This window comes from Phasianus colchicus, chromosome 15 (genome assembly GCF_987193195.1).
Source record: "Phasianus colchicus chromosome 15, bPhaCol1.hap1.1, whole genome shotgun sequence".
NCBI classification, from domain to species: domain Eukaryota; kingdom Metazoa; phylum Chordata; class Aves; order Galliformes; family Phasianidae; genus Phasianus; species Phasianus colchicus.
In genome coordinates this window covers 2,879,447-2,900,805 of record NC_143450.1, presented here as the reverse complement: position 1 = coordinate 2,900,805, position 21,359 = coordinate 2,879,447, and the positions used below count along the sequence as shown (strand labels likewise).

The window sequence follows — 21,359 nt, the reverse complement described above, 5'->3', positions numbered from 1 at the left end:
GGCTGGGGCTGTCTGGGCCTTTGTGTTATTCACGATGGGGGAAAAACTGCAGGAGTGATCTGGCCCAGCCTGCTATTGGGTTGTTTACACTGTAAAGCAGCCAGCCCCCACCTGAGCTATTCACTCTCAGAACAGCATAGCAGCACCTATCCACTACCAAGCAGAACAAAGCACTCAGTGGCTGGCAAGAGATACATCTTTATTGATAATAAAACAAAACACCGTTAAAATAAGGCAGTAAGGTTATCAGTCAAATTCAACATACCTAATTGAAGGATTTCACGGTCGCAGGGGCCAGAACAATCAGCCCACTGAGTCTCAGCTCTCCCTGCAGTGAGCAGGCTGCTCTGCTCCAGAGCTGAAGTATCACAGTACTCAATGAGCACAGTGGTTGCACACAGACTGAGGAGAACAGAGCTGTGGCTGTTTTAAAGCAAATGCATGGGGCTTCAGCATACTTGGGAGAGCTCTTAAGGAACAGTCACTGTGATGAAAAGAAAATGCTGAGGCTGCAGAAGAAAAGCTTCAGACATGACAGAATTTTGAGGCTTTCACTAAAACAAAATGTAAGTAATGCATCTGCCTTCCTCTCCTTCCCTAGTTTTGAATCCCAGCTCCCCCTCACCCTATGCACACTGAGGCACAATTCTGTCTCAGAGAAAAAAGGTAACTACTTAAGCTGGCTGAGGAAGGAGACTTATCTTTGAGGCTGTCTCAGGTTCCAGCAGGTCATTATCTTCTAGAAACAGCACCAGTGCATGAGAATGGGGGCCCTCCTTTCTGAGCTCACTGTAAGTCAGTGAAAGAGGCATACTTCTTATAATGACACCAACTCTTGCCCTCCGATTGAGGCTGTTTTGGTGTTTCACCTTTTTGTTACGTGACACCAGTTGTTTTGCTGCTCTCTTACTAAAGGAGTTTCACAAACCTGCCTGTTCTTTCACACCTTCCAGGAGTTCTAGGCTCTGCTTAGGATATGGATCAGAGCAGGGCTGGAGAGCAGCTTCTGTGTACATCAGTCTGTTTATCAACTGCAAAGCTCTACTTTAAAATAAGAATCCGCTTCCTTTCCTGCTGCCTGGTGAGGAAGATATTCCAAGCTCGCTTTGCTATGAGGTCCTTCCTTTAAATTCCAGTATATGTTTATTCACGGACACTTTTAATCATTTCTTCTTTTGCCAACACTATTTTAAGCATAGAGATTTCCTTTGTCGGTGCTTAACTCATCAAAATAATGGCAGGTTGCAGTCAGATCCCCAGTGAGCATTTGCTTCAGCAGGCTAAGCAACCCTACCTCTGGGGTCTCCATCTTGTAAGCTCAGGCTTGCTCTTGTTTCATCTCAACAGTATTTCTCTGCACTTCTGTCATTTTAGATCCTCTTTCTCAGGGATGGATAATCAGATTTGTATGTAATACCTCTAATCAGGTTTTGCCAGACCTAATAACAATGCCACGGATATTTCTTTATGCCAACAGGGAATACCTTGACCAACACATTGTATGATTTCATTTACCCATTTCAGGGCAGAATCACATTACTGGTACATTAATGAGCCTGCAGCCAACGCCCACGCTAGGCTCCCACTGCTGCTCATCTGTTTCCAATTGATGAACAACTACTTTATAGCTCAATATTTTGTTACTAGCTCTCAACCACCCAGCTGTGCATTTCATAATCCAGAATTTCATTCTACTTCTATTATTTCTGCTTTTGCAATAACCCATTTCTTTTCGGTCTCAACCAGACTACTCAGCAGCCAATCCCTACTTCCAGAGTGACCCGTAAGGGAAGTCCACCACTGACCTTTTTCTGTTTGACATTTCCCCTTTGGAAGCTTTCCGTTGTTGTATCTCCTGTAGTCCTAAGCCTTCACTTTCTTTGGCTATGCTCACCATTTAGTGAAGTGCACTAGAAACCACAACAAATGGGAATGCAAAGAAATCCTAATGGCTATTCAAAACAAAACAAAACATAGGAGTTTTAAACCAAGTTTAGTTTGTTTTTTAAGCTGTCAGTTTGAATGATGCTGCTGGTAGCTTAACTTTAGATTTGCTTACAATCAGTCTTCCAAGATTCCATTTCAGGAAGTCTCCTTGTTTCTCGTCTTTTCTCCTTTGGTCTCCTCCACCTCATATCTCACCACCAGTTCTTGCTTTTGCTCCCTCCAGAGCTGGCCCTCAAGAGGCTGACGGCTGATCCAGCATGGGTGGCACGGCTCTCCCTGCCACCCACCAGCAATTACAAGGACAACGTCTTCACCCCTGGCTCCCTGCACTCACCACAGGATGAGGAAGCTATGGGGCAGGAGAAACCACGGACCTTTGAGACCTTTGGGAAAGGCAATGGGTCTGACTCGAGCGCTGCTGGGACCAGACTGGCCAGCACCTTCCTCTCAGAAATGAGCACCCTCTTCGAAATGATTCTGTCCCAGAAGGTCCAAGCACACAACGAAACAGGCTCAGGGCTTCTGCGGCAGCTGTCAGCACGTGGGAAGAGCCTTGGACTGGATGACAGTGCTCCTGTTCTGTAGGCAGCTTGGCAGCTGTGGCAAAGAGACGAGAGTCAAACAAAGCTTTCTCTATTTGGGTGCACATGTGTTTTAAGAGGTCCAGAGAGTCATTCATGTCTAGACATATATCTTCCTTTGCCTCACCCCATCAAATTTCTCCACGACTGATTTCACTGCGTTTAGCTCCCTTCCCCCTGCCTGTTCCTGTCTCTCCTCTTCTTCCACCCTCATCTTTCACCTTATGATCACACACAACTCACACAACAGCAGGAGGGCCCTCTCCTCCCAGGGCAAGCAGATTGAGTGAGGGGGCTTTGTCAGATAACACCCCAGAATGACACAGATATATCCATGTGACTACAGGCTGTGCAGCACAGAGGATAAACTAATATGGTCATGGACTTTGCAACATGCTGCAGAGTTGGGCTCCATGATCTCAGTTCTTATTTAAATAAAAGTTTTGTTTTTTTTTTTCTAATTCTATATTTCTGCAACAAGAACCAATATAGCTGAGACAATGCTGTGTTTGCAGAAAGTCTGAAAAGGCAACTCAGAAAGGTGTTTCTTCACTGATGCTTTCAGCTTTTTTCTAACACTGGGAACTTGGCATTTTGTAAAATGCCCCCAAATCACCCCCTTCTACTCTGGCATCTCTCCTGTGGTTACACTAGGTGCTCACAATTCCTTTCTCTGCACTCTTTTTTGAGGGCCACTGGATTTTGGAGCATAGTCCTTGCCCAGAAGCAGACAACAGATGGCTGGAGTCTGTCAAAGGTAACCTGGGAAAAGGGAAGCGTGAAAACAGCTCTGAAATATTCAGTCACAAGCTTCACCCATACTATAGATTTTCATTTTGTTTCATGCGTATGTGAGCTCTTAAGACTTTGGAATAATAGCATGTGTCGAAAAACTGAGATACAGATACTAGTAACAGGAAAAGAGGCACACAAAGGTGTTGTTAACCATGGGGACTTGCACTTAAACTGGCAAGACAACAGGGACACAGGCACTGGGAGAGGATCTGTAGGCTTTGGCAGTGGTACACAGTTGGCACATGGGTAGAGGAGCAGTAGAAGTTCTGGGAGAATAGAGACCACAGGTAAGCACTGCTGGATCACACACATGCAGGACTCCTTTCTCAGTACCATTGTCTTTGCTTTCCAACTAAGATACAAAGCACAGAACAAACATGTGTCACTCTAGCAAAGCGATGCTATGTAGAATCATGCTTTGGGAATAAAGGAAAGCCATCCCTCCCACTGCTAACAACACACAGCACTGTTCCTGAGTGATTACAAAAGATATGCTGAGAAGAGACTGCCAGCCTACCCCCCATCACAGCACAGGGCCAGCAGTGCTCTGCACACACTGCTTCCTTTGCCACACCACCTTTACATTAAAAACACTGCACTGAGTTCTCCACAGGTTCCATACTTCACACAACAAAGTTTTCTCCAAAAGCAATTTGCTGGCACTGAAGCTGCCGCATCAGGTGTCTTGGGGGGGTATTTTTAGCCTTCATTTTTATTGCTAAGTTGAATAACAATGGGCAGTACCACCCAACAGATATGAGCTTTTCAAAAGCATCCTACCCACACTCCCTTTCCATGAACCTGGAGGTTACTGTGCCCTGTTTTTAGCATGCACATACACAGGCCACAGCAACACAGAATCAGACACATAATTTTAAAGGAAAGTAAATGAAACCTTTTTTTTTTTTCTCCCTGTTGCTCTTTGGACCAAGTAGCAAGAACAACACATTAAGATTTCCCCAGGTGGCCTTCTTAATACCCTAGGTACCCACTGTTGTAGTTGGAATCTCCAAAGTGCTTCACAGATGACCCCATCTCTGTCAATAAATTACACTGATGAGTTTACCCTAGCATGCTCATACTGCCATACTGCTGATACAAATGTCTTGCTGTTTTGTTTCACAAACAAAACAGGCTCTTGCACCAAAACAATGACAGTGAGCCAAATTCTAACTGAGATGCAGCTGTGCAAACTATGAGGGTGGCATATCTGCGACAGCGAGGAGGATTCCTCTGCATCTTGGGGATGCACAGAGGACAAACACATGGCAGAGCCTCACATCTTCTGGTACATTACTTCGACGTGCCTGTCAAAGGACAGTCTGTACACAAAAATACATCACAGCAAGCAGGTTAAAAGGGAGACAAATTCCCCTTAGTTCAGTTTCCTGATTGTGCAAATTGCTTCCAGCTCCCCCCATCCCTCACTCCTGTCCTATCCTGATCACTGCGTAAGCACACTGTGGATTATTGCAGAATAGGAAATACACCCGAGGAATTTCCTGCTAATTGTATCCTGCTTGATAAAGGAAACAGTCCAAGAAAGTTTGGTCTGGGCAAAAAGACCAGAGTAGAAGAACAATCTGAGCTATCGGATGCACTGAGCTGTTGCTGTGCCCCTCCCTCGCTGAATGGAGACCACAGCAAGTACAGGATGGGGCCATCGCCTGTTTTCAGAGCCTGATCTACACAAAGCACCAGAGCAACACAGATAGCTACAGGAAGCTGGACAGTTTGTACAGATGCCCTTGAATCAGCTTAAACTTGTGTGGACAAATGCCTTTTTCCGGACCCAGCTGCCCCAGTGGAAGAAATTATCATACCAGCTGCTAGTCTGCCTGCCTGACGTTGGCTACTGCCTGCTGGGCAAGTGCTTAGCCACTTTGGTGGAAATGAGATGATGTGCTTAGCACACACGTACAATATAAATTTTGAAGCAAACCTTGCTTACTGTGACTTAAAGGGGTGCCCCCATGAGAGTAACTCACTGCCAGAGCTGAAGGAATAATAACTGGGGACTGAAGGGCACCAACAAAGGCACAGGATGGCTGAAGACAGCATTACTTCCACCAGCACAGGTGGATTCATCAATTGAATCCCACAGAAACCTGGGCCCTAATAACCTGAAAATACTCTCTTGCTTGCATTGCTTTGGACAAGGACTGAAAACAGACTGAACTGCTGCAGTATCCACACAGAGAGAAGCCCAGATTGTGCTGGAAATCTTCCTTGAGGTAAGATCAAATTGCCACAGGGATTGCAGGCCAGACTCACCCAGTTAGCAGTCAGCATCACCATATGGTGCCTTGCAAGCATTGCTCTGAAACCACGTGAAAGATGTACAAAGCTACTGAAATTATAGCCCCAAACTGTACCCACCATGGCATGCTGGGACATCAGCTTCACATGTAAGTGAAGGAGCATAAGAAAGGGCCTTGTGTTGGCCGGGAGAGGGCTAAGCTACATAGGAGCATAGGAGATATCACAAGCTTTAATTTGAAAACCCCTGTATTATAAAATAGCTTTCTGTTAATGGATCAGGAACCTTCTCTTACCATTCACTACTACCCTGCTTCTAGACCCATACAACAAGAAGGCCCGCCTTCCCTTCTGCCTGTTCCACTTACCAGCTGCTCTAGTAACCACAGTGGTGGGGCTCCAAACCCTGCAGCTCCAGTGGACTTGCCCTGTTTCCTAGGGCATGGCTCCATTCTGCGCCGCCGAGTGTCATTGTGTGGAGCCTGTCTGCACTCCAGGAGTGGGGCAGGGTGAGGGCAGGTTGTCTTGGCTGGAAGGTATGGAGACCTGCAGGCATGTGCTCGGTGGCCCAGAAACAGGGGCTGGAGGAAGAGGCTCTCATTCCGAAAGGAAATGGGTGCTTTCTTCGCACATCTGAAAGCACATTAAAACAAGATCTTCATAATGCATCAGACTATGGGAACAGCTTTTCCACTTGACTGGGAATAGCTGCTAAGATGTGAAAACAATTGAGAAAGAAAAGTGCTCCCTTGCCTTCAATAAAAAGGATTCCTTTTTGCCATGGTACTCTGCCACCCTTCCTCTGGCAATACAGGCCCATGTCACGATGCAGTCCCACAAACCCTCTTCACCCGTGGCCCATTGTACCTTCCATCTCCTCTTCTATCACTCGCAGCCTCTCCTGAGCATTCCTGTTCCCTGCAGCAGCTGACTGTCGATAGTGTCTCATCGCTTCTGCCAGGTTTTGCTGCACTCCAAGGCCCTTCTCATAGCAAACGCCCACGTGGTATCTGCTTTGGGCGTCCTAGCCACAGGAGACAGCACAGTAATCAGCCCCACACGATGGAGAAGTGACGACAGCATACAAAAGGAGAACAGACAGTCCTTAGCACCAACTTTGAAGTTTATTCCTCTATCTTTGGTTCCTCAGACTGTATCTTTCGTAATTTTGTCCCTTCCTTTGACAAGCACATCGTCAAGCAGAAATTCTCACCAGGCACCTCTGACACCACTCCTCCCTATCCCTTTCTAATTAAAGTCATTGATTGCCCTTCACTGTCCAGGTCTGTGTCACAGGAACAAAAGAGCATCCAGACTTTCTGGGGGTCAGAATTAAGAGGTCTCACTGCACCCACATCCTGCTCACACCCAAACTGTAAACACACCCTGTGGAATACCGTACTACAGTTCACACAGATGTCTTGTAAAAACAGAACAAATGCCAGAGGTCTTGTTACCAAGGCTGGAAGATTCCCCTTGGCAACCCTGCAGTCCATCAGGCCTGCAACACAACAGTGCACCACTAGCATGCTCGGCCCCACCTAATTATATTCCAGAAGAAATCTCAGGCAGCAGAAAGGAAGTCAAGCAAGTAAGTGTTACAGAAAAAGCATGAACTACTCAGGCACACGCAACTGCTGAGAATGAACCAGAAATTGCAGATGGGTCAGCAAATCCAAACCCATAAATATGTTTGCATGTCAGCTGTGCACTTTATGTCTCTCATCCAATGCTGGGAACATGGTCTCATAGCAAAAAAGAAAGATGACAGTCCTGAAGACAGTGAAAAACACACACAGGCAAGTGGTCATGCAGACCTTTTCCAGTGAAAAAGCCAGTAATGCTATTTGAGTAGTGTAACTGCCAGAAAAGTGATCTAAATAAGGCTTTGAGGGAAAAAAAAAAGTAAGTGGCAAGTTTGCAAGTTTTAATAAAGCCATAAGAAAGGAACATATTGCAAGTGTTGCTGTCTGGGATCTAGCTGGTGGAGGAAAGCAAAGAACTCAATGAGTGGGCGCCCTGCAAAATGTTTCGAGTCTCACTTTATGACAGCAATAAACTTCTTTAGAGATGAGGTAAGCATGTTGAAGGTTTGACTGCTCAGATATGACAAGATACAAAGTTAGATAAGCATGAAATATTCCACTAGTGGTTTCTTACATGATGAACACCTCAAAGACCACCACCAGGAGAGGAGATCTCCAAATTAGCATGGCATGCGTGACTGTAATATACTTTGAAATCTGACTCAGTTCTTTAAGAACACTCTTTAACACATTTCTTATATTCTGTGCTTGTTCCGATAAAATTAGGGAGAATAAAATAGATAAAATGGTTACTTTGGTAACTAAAGTAAAACACAGTTCTCTGAAGCATTGCAGTGTTTGGAAGAATGCTTGTCAGAGCTACCCCTGTGGCTTTCGCACAGCAGAAACCTGAAAAATATCAAATCCCTGCATTTTTGTGTTTGTTTTTTCCTTCTTAAGTTGTATTTAAACAGTGCCATTTCTCCTTTACTCATAACCAATAGTCTTTTAGCCAACTAAACATAAGTTCTACTGAACTGAAACACTCCAGGGTGCCAAGGGTAATTGAACATACTCATGGAGAATTTTTTCCAGCTGAACACATGGGGTTACATCCCAGGGATCCTGCACATATGCCTGTCATCAAAGACAAGGCTGTGGTACGTCTGTGGCCAACATCCACTGGGAAGCAGAGTTGGGGAAACATGACTGGCTTCTGAGAACTGTCTTGGCTGTAACCTAAACTCTGACCTACTAAGGAGTACTGCTGGGACCAGCAGTTACCTCTTGGATTTTCTGCTTTCAGGGGTTTACTGTGCATCCAGGACAATCAACTATTTAATGAGATGATTCATTGATATTTTGTGCAGCTTACGCATCTGGCATCAGACTGGAAGGAAGAAATCATCTATGAAGCTTACAGGAGATCTCTAGCAGAGTTGGAATTAAACACTATATCAACCATCAAGAACATGATGTTTGAGCATTTGGGGCTATTCTGGTCTAGTCTCACCACTGCTCTAATATCTGCATCCTTAAAAGTGGTGAAAACTGAAGATGTAATGCAAGAGATGTAATGTCATTAAGAGTCATCAAACTTACTGTAAAGAATTAATTAATGAAGACCTCACAACACTATGAGTGGGCAATGCAATCACAGTGCTGACAAATGCAAAGGAATGCATATAGACATGAATTTGGGAATCACTGTGATATCTACCTGAAACCACCAAGTCACCAATCACTGGCAAGCAAATGGGAAAACAGCATTAGGAATTATTAGAAAGGAATATAGAACTAAGCAGAGGAACTCATTATGCCATATCCATGGTATGCCTTCATCCCAAGTCCAGTTTTAGTCCACTTGGTTTAAGATGGATGAAAATTAGAAAAATACAGAGAAGACTGACAAAACAAATGTTACAGTTTAACTACATGGAGAGACAAAATAAACTAGTGCTCTGCAGCCTGCAAAAGAAATGACTCACAGAGGACATACTGAAGGCTGACAGAATCAGAAGTGCTTGCCAGAAGAGGGAAGTTATTCATTATTTTCCATTACAAAGAAGTTGTAGGAACTCAAGTTAAAATGAAAGAGTTCTTCAGAAAAAAAAACAACCTAGCTCCTTATAATACACTGCAATCTGAGAATGAGTGAACAATGTCACAGTGCTGTAAAGAAAGCAGAAACTAAGCTGCAAGACATGAATGTTATACTTCTCTAAGTATGGGTAAGACCACAGGAGCAGTATTGTGTCAGGCATTGTCCTTCAAAAAACAAAACAAAACAAACAAACAAAAAACAAAACAAAACAAAACAATCCACAAAAAAGCATGGGTCACTTGGAAAAAATTCAACAGAGAGAAAGAAGATCCAGACAACATGATGTGTGAGGAGAAACTGAAACAACAGGAGAAGGTTGAATGGGGATTTAAGTATTTAAGTACATAAAAGGTCCCTGTAAAGAAATAGAAATAGTTTCTTCATCCTCTCTGTAGGAAGCAAGAAATAATGGGCTTATTTTGAAGAACAGATTCAAGATAGACACAGCAAAATTCTCCCAGTGATACAGTGGTGAAAGATTTTGACTGGAAGGGTGTAAAGGCTCCATAACAGGAAAGCTTTAAAATCATGATGAGGGAGTATTTGCTGGAAACTGCATAAGCACTGGTTCTGTAAGAACTGCTCCAACTTAGTATGGCATTTTCTGTGCTCATGTTTTGAGGGTGTGTGTCCCAGGGTCTGCTTCCTCCCCAAGGTGTGCCAGTGCTCCACTCTGACCTTTCAGACAGCACAGTGAAGTCCTGGCAGTCACTCCCACCTCAAGAAGCCCTGAAATCTGCCACCTGTAACTTGCAAAAATCCCGAAGTCAGAACAACCACAGCTTACAAAGGGATTACTTACACCATTCTTTGCTGCCAGCAATAGGTACTTGAGACCTCTCTTTTCCTTAGGTTGTAGCCCCCTCATGTAGAACACTCCGAGATAAGCCTGTGCCTGCAGCAAAACCACATGATACAAATCAGCCAGGATTTTCCACCTTAATTACTCCTGTTTTTGCAAGTTGTCCGAATGCCAGTAAAAGCTCTGCTGCTGGAGCAGAGCATAATCTCTGGCAACTCATCAGGGACACCTGTGAGACTCACGTGCACAGTATCGTGATTGCAGCAGAGCTTGCTAGGAGAAGGAAGGCTATCCTAAGAAACTCAGTCTGTCATTATAAACATGAAAAATCCAATTTGATCTACAAAACTCCACTATACACACAGTAACACCACCACACTAACAGTATGAGACCTAGAATTTTGTTTCAAACTGTACTGTGGAAGTCAGAGCCAGAGAACGGCTCCTACTCGTGAGTTGTCCGTTAGACATAGCAGATGTACTTCCTGGAACAGTGTGCTACATGAGATACAGTCACTGCCAGAATGGCTTGCATTCATAACACAAGATGCCACATGCCTAAATGTATCCCCTAGAGAGTGGGAAAGGAGGACAGGGTACACAGATCTATGCGGATGAATCATCCTGAAAAGTCAGATATGCTGTATGAGGATCTGTTCCTACTCAAAGCATCTCATGGAAGTTCCTCCACCAAAGCAACCTGTACTCTTGCAATTGAGGGGCAATGAAATATAGTTTTTCAACTGTAGGTCAGTTTTCCTTAGCTGCCAGTCTAATCTAGGCATTGGAAAGAACAATTACATGCATGTTTGGCTCCAGCTTCAGAGCTGATGTAATTCAAAAGCAGGCACCTGAGTCATACATATCCTTTTGCAGTTTTGCAGTCAGACTCATGCTTGTAGAGCAGGATGATAGACTAATCTAAATGGGGCAAAACTGGGATCCTTGCACTTTAGGAACAAAAGATATTTTGGAAAGCTACCTCTACTATGGCTGCAGGCAAGAGAAAGATCTGGAGAGTTTATTGTACCAGAGTTTGAACTGCTCTTAATCCTCAAGGTGAGAACGGCTTTTAGTGATGTAAAAAGTATGCCAAAACATGATACTTGATCCAAATACAGATGTTGTGGAGATCTGTGGTAACTGAGGATACACTTTGCATTCTAGAAACCTGAAATCTACTTTCATGAAGATCCCTATCTTTTGGACGCAGCAGCTTATGTTCACTGACAGCTGATGCATTCATGCTGCACATTTTCCAGGCATGGAACATAAAAGGCTGCCACCTGTCACTAGAGAATAGGCAACTTAACAGGTCTCTAAGAATTGGTGCATTAAGCTCTGTCCTCTTTTGTAAAGTAAAAAAGAGCCTTATATAGTTGGTATCAGTTATGGCTGCATCCTCTCTTCAACCAAGAAAGCTAAGAAGCAACTATCTATCTCAGGCACATGATGGGACCAGAAATTGCATGTTACTAACAAGCAGAAGTCCCATAAGCATACAGAGAACCTCCTGTTTAGGGGGTTTATGAGAGCCACACTAAAAAGCCCAACAGCAAAACAGACAACCAGCACTGTTGACAGAATGGGCACCTAGTTGCCTTGCATATGCAGACAGGGCTGTCCCCATACACAGGCAATAGTAGGAGCATTTAGGAAGAATTTTGCTTTCAGTCCTAAAAAAACTTCTCTCTTTCCTATGAAAACGTTCAGCTTTTATAATCACTCCCATGTGGTGGACACCAACCTCTGTAAGTCCAGCTTCTGCTGCTTGCTCCAGGAAAGTCACTGCCTTCTGAAGCCTATGCCATTCATTTTCAGGACTGTGGTATAAGAGGCATCTAGCATAGCGGTACTGTGCCATGGGGTGACAGCTGCTGGCTGCACGGTAGTAATAAAGAGCTGCCTGGAAACAGAGAAACATACTTGTGTCAGTCAGATAATACATACCCTCAAACATGATGCGACTCCCCTCTGGCCAGGGCAAGCTTAACCTCTCTGTCCAGACCTATCATAAGCTGCACATGCTTACCCTGGCAATCCTCCCACGCTTTCCTGCTGAAAAACATGAGGTCGTTCAAGTGAGAGAGTGGAATACCACTGTACCAAGAGCCCTCTAACTACCTCTGCCTTCTCTAGTCAAAATTCCGAGTTTTGAAGGATATGGCACTGGGCCATCAATACCAAAGCTTACTTCATGCCAGTGGGGATCTGCACAATTACTCAAAACAAGCAGCCTTTGCGATCTTTTTGGGTACAGAAGGATGCTGACTATGGCTGCACTCACTAGGTGGCAGGCTGTAGTTAAGGTAGCCAAACTGGAAGGCTCATAATGTAAAGAAATGCTCGGATATGCAGTGGTGTTTTAAATACAGCAACATGACAGGTTTCTCCTGGGTACTCTTGCAGCTGCTAGTGGCACAGCCTGTGTACCTGCAACAAGACCTCAGCAGCTATGAGAAAGGGGATTTCAAAAGCACATCTCCAAAGGGATCTACAATACCGAAACCAGCACTGCAACCTGCAGCTTATATTATTTCCAGCATTTTCCAGTCAGACTTCAGAGAGTGTCACACCCATTCAAAGGGAGAAAAGTGATTGCGCACCCAATGAAGACTGCTTCCCTGGTGCATGTCACACACATACATGGCTGTACCAGCTGTGGATACCTTTTCCAAGTCTTTTTCTGTGCCTCTGCCATGCTCATAACACAGACCCACATTGAACTGGGCTTTGGTGTAGCCTCGATCTGCTGCCAGTTTGAAGCAGGTATAGCCTATCTGGTAATGGCCTGCTCTCATACTTTCAATCCCTGGGAAGAAAATGGCGTGAAAACAGAGGAAAAGAGCAAAATGCAGTCTCAAATGCAGCAGACACTCCCCAGACCATCCTTGCCCCATGCCAAGTGTTCTGGCCCACTCCTAGCAGGCTCACCAGCCCCCATCCCACATAATCAAAGTTTCTACAGGGAAAACAGCAACACTGTATTTTAGGAACTATTCTGATCTCATTGCAAAGAAGGACCATGTACTAGCACAACATATGGTTAATGGAGAAGCAGTTTACTTTTCTAGTGCTGCAACTAGTGGTGTATGTAGGGCAGGGAGTTTTTTCTTAGATCTCTACATCTTCCTTCAGTTCTTCTTAGAGTTGCAGTTCTGCAATTGCTTTTTCAGCTTGCCAGGAAGACTGAGATCTCAGACAATGAAAAAAGAGCTATGAAGATAGGACAGCTCATGTTGCAAAAAGGACAGAGATGACTTAATTTCCAAATACAGATGTCAGGACAACAGTGCAGATTTCAACCATGCCTGGATTTAAAAATGCTGACATAAATCAGGTGGCAGGATGAGACAAAGGGCAATAAATCTCTGAAAGTATAGTTGAAATTGCTGAAAGAAGGCTTCAGTTTGGGTATATGCCATCTCTGCCTTCACAAAAGGCCTGCAACCATTTGGAGGCCCTCCAAAAAGAGGAACGTGTGGTTTAAGGACAAAACAAACCCAAGTCCACATTACCAAGGATATTGAATGCAATGGAAATATCAACCCGGAAAATCTGTTGCAACTGAAAAGCAGCTTCTTCCAAATGCTCTCGCTGAGCTGGATTTTCCTGCAGAGTCAAAGAAGAAAGTTATAAGACAGCAAAAACATACAAGCCTTAAAAGAGATACTTCTTGGAAATGGAGCAATCTGATATTTGTATTGTCCTGTAGTAAATCAAGAGGGTGATGTAATCTGGTGTCACGTGTCCACACAAAAATCTCCCTGTTTTACACAGACGTTGCTCACCTCTGAGCAGGGAGCCTGGTGTACTCACTTAGATATCATTAGAACATATCAGAATTCAACATACCACACACAGTTCTCCTCCTCAAATGTAAGATTAGCCCTCATTTGCCCTCCAAGATCAATGCACAAGTGGCATTTCTCTCTGTCAAACACGCACTGACATACCTGTATATCCTTTACACAGTTCAAGCTGAGCCAACGCTGACAGCTTACTGAACACTGCAGTCTCCCTAATAAAACCCTGCAGAAACAATGTATTTTCTTCCTCAGTAATGAACAGTATTTTTAACTTCACTGGAGCTCTGGGAGGTGGGAGGATTAGCCTGGCCTGCAGCTTTCATTTCCAAGCTTGAGTACAAATTTAGTGCCATCGAGCGGCAGCAGCACACACTGCACATAAGCCAAGATGCCTCTGCACGGGGAGTCACACTGCAAAAATGCCCCTTGCCACCAAAGAGCTTTACAGCACTTTGAGCTGCTCACAGGAGGACAAGACACAGACCGACTCATCTCCTCCCCAGGGAGCCTCCTGAGACCTGCCCCACTGCACATGGCCTTGCAGATGGATGGGGAGCTCATTTCCCACCTCTCTGGGCAGACCAAGTGAAAACCTTTCTGGTAGAGGAGGTCACATTCACATCAGTGAGGATCTCACTTTGTTAACTGCTGAATATATTTCCATTCTGCTCAGAGTGTCCTTGAGTAATTGCTAAGCTGACTGACTTTTAAAATGGGGAGCTCTGGATTGCAAGGAATTAACAGGCTTAATCACAACAAAAACAATAATATGATTTACAACCCCATGACTCAACCTGATATACCCTCCTCAAGCACAAAATCTCTTCCTTTCTCTAACAAACAAGCCTCAGACTTGATTTGCAGCTTTGGGAGAGGTGACACCACCTCCAGTCATGCACTTGCCTGGAGAAAAGCAAAATAGCAACAGTACACAGACACCTAGTGAATGATATCATCAAAATGCAGATATACCACACTGGTGCTACTTGGTGGGGTTTTTTTGGCACATTTTCCTCCAGTGCTTCTTTACTAGCACTGCTGTTACACAGACACTCTAAAGGACAGAGACGTCAGTTTGTGACTCCTGGAACTCTGCGTTGGCTAAAGGGCAGCACATCACATCTTTCATTCTCCCGGCCTCCAGCTATGCAGTGCAGAAAGCACTCTTGCGTGTGAGTGGATTGCTCAGGCTCTGCTTGGGGTTGCACTGAGATGCCTTTCTGTAGCAAAGGGGCCTCAGGCACAGACGGAACTCACGAAAAAATGAAAGCTTACCTTTGTACTCTGCGGAACTGGCCTCAGGCTGGAGCACTGAGGGACTGGGAACTCCCCTACATTAAAAGAGGGACGAAAAACAGGGTTAAGCAAGGCTGTATATTCACATCTTCCTTCTGATACCTTTCTCTGCTCTTCAGTTCTTTCCTAGACTACTGATCGTGTGCCCAGTTAGGGACATTGACAGAGGCACTGTGACTGATCTGACCTTGGTATCATAATTAGCTAAGCACCATGTGAATGCAGCCCTGGATTCAGCTAATGCACCTCCTCCAGAAAGGGCCCAATCTTGACCTGCTGGAACAAAAAGATAGACAGTCTCCTACTTCTCTTGAAAGTTTGTTCCAGCAACTCGTAATCATGGCTTTAAAAATCTGTGCTTCATTTCAAATTAAAATACATCTGGTTTCTGCTCTCCGTCACCCACTCTCCTAGGCTTTTGTCTCTTCACTAAAAAGCCCATTCTCTTTTTCAAAGTCCTGTTACAACTAATCAACCCCTCTTGATTCTTTTCTGTGATTCTAAACAGACTGAGCTGTTCACATCTTTCAACTGAAGTACTTTTCTGTCTGAGTTGATTAATTTTATGACTTTTTTTTGCCACTATTCCTGAAATTTCAACATTGTTATTGAAGTGAGGACATTCTCACCAGTGTCACGGAAAGGATAAAATTGCCTCCTTATTCAAATTCATAACTGCCTAGTTTGCATGTGTCAGAATCATATTCCTGTTCCTGCTGGCCACAGCATCACACTGAGATCTTATGCCTAGGCGTCTGCCTACCCTAGCTCCTTTTCCAGGTAATTTTCCTTGCAGTATACAGTCCTACTTCTGCAAGGGGATGATCAGACATGCTATTCTGGCTGCGCTGTTTGCAGGCTCATGTTATCACCCCACCTACTCATCACTGCCCTCACAGGGATGGTGGCACAGCCACCTATTTAGCCACTATCTGAGTTCAATCAGAATCATCTAATGAAAGCATCTACAACAAAAGCTCAGGCACTTTGCTCTCAACAGCACCGTGCTGGAAGTGATTACACAAGCATTTATGCCAGCTGCTCCAAGAGTATAGTGACCTCCAGCAAAAAGGACGAACAGTGAGGTTTGACTGAGGCCAATTATTTTTTAACCTGAATCACCATAAGCAGCTATGTCCCACTGGGCACCTAATGCAGGTGGTGAAGCCGGGATCACTTTAAGCTGGTACTGCTATCAGAAGTACTTGTGTCCTCCCCACATCTTCCCATCACCCTTTCAAGCTGCATGGCTGCAGAGCAGGCAACTAAAAAGAGTGAGAAGGGCAGTTCTTTTGGAGCCTCAGTGCCTTGACTGCCATCACCATATAGCTCTGCAAACGCCTGTGCTGGTATAGGGGCAGAAGTGAGCACGGGACAGGCAAGATCACTTCTTCTAGTGCCTGTACCAAGCTATAGGGCATGAAGCTGTGACCTGCCTTCCAGCTGCAACCTCATTATTCCTGGATAAACAATTCCCCTCTGGCAGTATTAGAATGTATTTTATCTAAACAAGTCTCACTCACCCAACAAGCAAGATCACTATAGCAAACACAAGTTCAGTTTACCATTCCACCAAAAGTAACATAGTCTGCAAATTTATTAGTTGTACTTTACATTTATTTTCAGATCAGACATAAAATGATCTGATCTTCCTCACTGCAACTCTCTATCTTCTGTCAGTATCTCCCTCATGATGTAGTTTGGTGTTTTGTTTTGTTTTGTTTTTTTTAACAACAGCAAGTCTTGTGAAAAAATAAATAAATTGTGTTAAAAAAAATGTCCAAACCATTCATTTAAAAAACATTAATACTTTCACTTGCTCAGGAAACTATCAGATTGTAGAAGCATCCCATACATCCTATGCCTCCCCCCAACTGGAAATCTCTCCTCAAATCTAATCCCAGTAATCTTCCCAGACTAGAGTTACCACTCCCAGAGATCAGAAGATCATTTGGAAGAAAACAGAGGGACCAGCCAATTCTGACACTCAGTCCTATCTCCTGATGGATTAAATCAATGAATTCTCTGGGAAGTCTCATTTAAAGCTGGGCAAGCCGCAAATCAAAACTCCTCATGGAAATCATTACTCTTAGAACTTGTCTCGCAGCAGCCCTCTCAAAACCAGGCACAAAATCTAACACGTTGTTTAGGTTCCTTCAGTCGTATGTGGAGAAATAAAGGCACCCCCAAGCAGCACAGAATCTTGTTCTGCTTCAGCAAATTGAGATTAGAATTTTCTGTGCAACAATATTTCTACCCCTTTAAATCTGTGTTATGATGTAACATGACTATGCGCCCCTTTTTTTTTTTCCCATGAGATCTTACAGCTAATAAATATTTTGTGTTTCCCCACTGTTCATCCTGCACTTACCAAATGTTACTTGAAGCTAACTCCAAATGCAGATTTATTAACCTTCTCATAGATAGTCTAGATTGCTCACAACGAAACATCCACACACTTCACAGGAATTAATTCACAACAAAAGCTGGCCACAATCCAGGATTTCTGCCTCATGGAAAATTTGAGTGTTTCCAATTGGTTTCATTGTGCTTTGAAATGAAAACACAGTTTGGAAATGCCTGTAATCTCAGAATTGAAATAACAAATTTTACAGTCCCGTCAGGGGTAAAAAACAACTCCCCAAGGCAACATTCAGCTGCTGTACCACTGAGAATGGCTGTAATCACCTGCTTCTGCACTACATGCCTTTAACTTTCAGAAAGAAAAGCTCTGAGCGAGACAAAAATTGGATGAAAAAATAGGATGTGATCATGCACCTGAAAACTTGCTGACAGTAATACCTGGAATTATCTGTTAAGCAACTTTTCAACAGATTTCCTCAAGTTTTCTTTTTAAACACACTTTTTGGGTTGTTTTTTCTTTTTTAAGTAATAGATTCTATCCTACTGTGTTAGACTAAAACTGGGATGGGTTATCTGCACAGCTGGGATGTTTGTATACATTGCAAAGGTCTTTGCCACTCAAGAAAACAGAGTAGCTGTTTCTAGCAGTTTCAGAGTAGCACATTGCTGCTGCCTACCACCCTTTGTCACTACTTCAAAGCAAAAGAGTCAGTCTTTCTCTACAGTTTGCTCTTTCTCATCCTCGTCTATGCCATTTTGGTTACTGTTTTTTAAGACAGAGTGCACTTCCGGAATTGTTCAAGGTGCAGCTATGTTACACTTACAAAGATCTATGATACTGTTTTGGCCTCAGCTCCTTCCTTTGCAACAAATAACATTTCATTTACCTCATTGCTGTTGAGCACTGAGTTAACAGTTTCAATGCAATCATTGATTTGAGACTCTTCACTCTGTATGTATATTTACAGTTACAGTTCCCTGAACATACTCCTTTAACCTACCTTAAGATCACCCTCTTAGATCTTGTGCCAATCTTTTGCTGTGACTTCTAGGTTTGACTGTCCTGAATAATTTTGTAATTCATTTGCTTCTCCTGTCACCTCAAGCATCACCTTTTTCCAAATCACTGCCGACTCTGCTAAGCAGAACAGGTTTCTGTAAAGCACTTAGGGGAATCCACTAGTAATGGCTTTCCATCATGAAAGCCATTTCTTACGCTTTAAGGAATTTCTAGCCGAAGAGCAGTCCCTCTGTCTTCCCTCACAACAGCTTTATTCCTCCAGATAGCTTTGGCTTAGGTCCTGGTTGAAAGATTTTCAGAAAGCTAAAAGCTGGATAATCTTGCTCCACATGCCTGTTGACTTCTCCAGAGAACTCTAATAGATTTACAAACTCTAACTCTGCTCTCTGTTAAGACTCAGGTAATGGAGCAAGCTGGTCAGAGAAATGGCTTCCTAAGCCCTTCCAGACCTTTGATGTAGTACACTCATCCAGGTACCTAACATTTCTACTCTATAATACAGTTTCTATCACCCTATAATTACATTTTTTGCAGTTCCACGGCAAAAACAACCCTGCTTTTCGAAGGCTAGTGTTTAATTCGTCAGTGTTCAGTCTGGTCATACAGCAGATTTCAGCTCTGGATTACATACCATCATTAGAGACTTAGTGATTTCATAGCCTCCAGAGAACATCTGAACAAAGAGCATGTGGCCTTAGTGACTTGTCACGGTTCAATTTGTCAGTTTGCCTAAAAGCTCTCCCAATTGACTCTCAGTAGGAAACTGTTAGATATAGACACACATTCACTGCCAACTGTGCCAAGTGAAGATAGACCTGTCTCCACTTATTCCCCACCTCTCCCAGAGGTCCATGTCCAGTCATCTGCCAGCAAGGCAGTGTATCTGAATGCTTCTTAATACGCTTCAGGCAAAAGCAGATGGGTTAAGCAGTCTAATTGGCAGTTTAGGTAAATTAACCTGGCTGTTTTCCTGGAGCTAATTAGGAACATGGAAACAAAATGCTCCATTTGCCAACTGATGGGAATGGTAACCTCTGGCAGGAGATGGCTTTGATAAGCAGTGATGGGCAGTAGCTTAAATCAGCACAGAAGCAAGCAATGAAGGGGGAACCCCCTTGACCCTTCTTGCAAAACGTTACATCATCTAACATCTGTGAGCTGTTTATTTAATGTCTCATGTACACCACAATCATACGTTCCTGCAAAGCTACTATTAGTAGTTACACATCTAGTGAATAAACCTATTGTAGGCTTAATCTGACCTTCCTTGATATGACTTAATGTTTTAGATGTTAGGACACATTTTCCTGGATGACACTACTTTTTTAAAAGTATATTTTCTTGTTTTTATAAGATCTACTTCAATAAGAATTCCTTTAATACCCCCTCTTACCACCCTGTCTGGAGCATAAACGCTCATTTTCATACTCCTGGAAGAAAATAATTCCCTTAGCATCATTTTGTATAGTGAGCCTCTCAGTTCACTCTGCAATATTCTCCTGAAAGCTCTTGATTGCATATGTCTGTCCACAACAAAAGAACAGAAACTGGATATTGTATGCTGGTCAAAAGGCAGACCAACATTAGGAAAGTCAATACTGCTGCACAGTTATACCATGGGCTCCTCCCTGCCTTCAGGAGCTGTTTTCTCTCTGTCTCTGGACTCCTGATTCATCACTCCAGAGTTCTGTCTTTCCATTCCCTCTTCCATGGTTCAAGAAACGTCTACATTGCTTCATGGGTCCTAGCTTTGCCTTAGGAAAACTGAAGTTCTTCTCCTACAGGCATCCTGCCCTGTAGCACATTGCACATACCTTCTTCTGCCCACAGCTGCCTCTCTCCTAGCCCCGAGGGGATGCCTGAGGATGAATTCTCTGGTGCAAGCTCTGCATTCTGCAGGAAGCAGGGCCCCAGCTGGGCACAGGGAAGGCCGGCTGAGGCATCAGGCACCACTGAAACACAGAGCACAAGTCAGTTCCCATGAGCCACACTGCATGCACTCTAGGAGGCAAAGCAGAACTTATCTATTCCAGTTGCCTTCTCTGCTCCGGCAACAAAACTGAGCAGCATTGCTCACGTGTAAGGCCCAGATCAGAGGACCAATACTATGGGAAGCGGAATGTAATGTGGGATTGCATCAAACAGGTAAGAAAGAGTAAGATCCCCCGAGCAGACACCAGCCCTCGGTCCCTCCAGGGAGCCTGAAAGCTGCCTGTCAGCTTCTGACAGCAGCAGGAGAGACGTGAGCTGTCGGAAGGCAGAAATCCTGCCCACAGCCGGGTCCTCCCAACCCAGCGCTGCTGACCTGCGTGCCGTGCGGGCAGCGATGGCAACCAGGGAAGCCTGGGCTCCCTCCTGGCGTCCGGCAGCGATCGCAGCCACGAGATCTGCCTGACCAGCTGCAGCAGGAGCGCGGCCAGTGCTCCCTGGAATAGAGACAACACAAGTCAGGGGAGTTTCCAGCCTACTGGAAACCCTGGGCCCGGCTTGCCGTGCCACGGCGCCCGGCTCCCCGCGGGGCACGGCGTCCCCCGCCCGCCCAGCCGCTCCTCACCCAGGTGACGGCGTCCAGCACGGAGTAACGCGGCAGCAGGCCGGGCAGCGGCTGCCGCCGTCCCTCACGCTCGCGGCCATGGCGGGCCCCGCACCTGCAAAACACAACGCGGTGACGGCGGCCCTCGCGCCCCGATGGCCGGGCAGGGCGCGCCGCCTCGAGCGAGTGAGGGCCGCACTCACCGCGCGGAGCCGCGGCTGTCGGCAGAGTCAGGGGCGGCGGAGGCCGCGGGCCGGGCGGGCGATGGCAAGTAGCGCGCGAAGCCGCCGCGGCCCAGCAGCAGCCGCCACATGTCGCCCGA

The 21,359-nt window shown here is 44.8% G+C and overlaps 2 protein-coding genes across 3 annotated transcripts in view; one reads left to right on the top strand and one right to left on the bottom strand.

The window, feature by feature from the left end:
- Positions 1–2,532, top strand: part of PCDH12 (protocadherin 12) — a 9,393-nt gene extending 6,861 nt beyond the window's left edge. Inside the window, exon 4 of the mRNA XM_031597967.2 lies at positions 2,171–2,532. Within this exon, the coding sequence (XP_031453827.2) occupies positions 2,171–2,532 (362 nt within the window). The remainder of the gene's footprint in view (positions 1–2,170) is intronic.
- On the bottom strand, positions 179–21,359 carry DELE1 (DAP3 binding cell death enhancer 1). Of its 2 annotated transcripts, XM_031597969.2 has the most exons (12): positions 21,241–21,359; positions 21,059–21,152; positions 20,810–20,930; positions 20,319–20,456; positions 15,099–15,154; positions 13,533–13,626; positions 12,684–12,826; positions 11,762–11,920; positions 10,015–10,107; positions 6,450–6,606; positions 5,951–6,215; positions 179–2,544 (listed from the first exon to the last, which is right to left on the bottom strand). In XM_031597969.2, the coding sequence occupies exons 1-11, from the start codon at positions 21,348–21,350 to the stop codon at positions 5,959–5,961; spliced, it is 1,422 nt and encodes a 473-aa protein (XP_031453829.2). In that variant the 5' UTR covers positions 21,351–21,359; the 3' UTR covers positions 179–2,544; positions 5,951–5,958. The 2 variants fall into 2 exon arrangements, 1 of the variants encoding a protein (XP_031453829.2); XR_016471251.1 differs by lacking the exon at positions 179–2,544 and having other exon boundaries at positions 6,078–6,215; positions 6,336–6,606.

Excerpts from the sequence above, each read along its gene's own strand:
- DELE1 (XM_031597969.2), bottom strand. The coding sequence starts at position 21,350 with ATGTGGCGGCTGCTGCTGGGCCGCGGCGGCTTCGCGCGCTACTTGCCA. Across the intron at positions 20,931-21,058 it reads TGCTGGACGCCGTCACCTGG|GGAGCACTGGCCGCGCTCCT; the intron begins GTGAGGAGCGGC and ends TCTCTATTCCAG. Across the intron at positions 6,607-10,014 it reads TGCTGGCAGCAAAGAATGGT|GACGCCCAAAGCAGATACCA; the intron begins GTAAGTAATCCC and ends TCCTGTGGCTAG.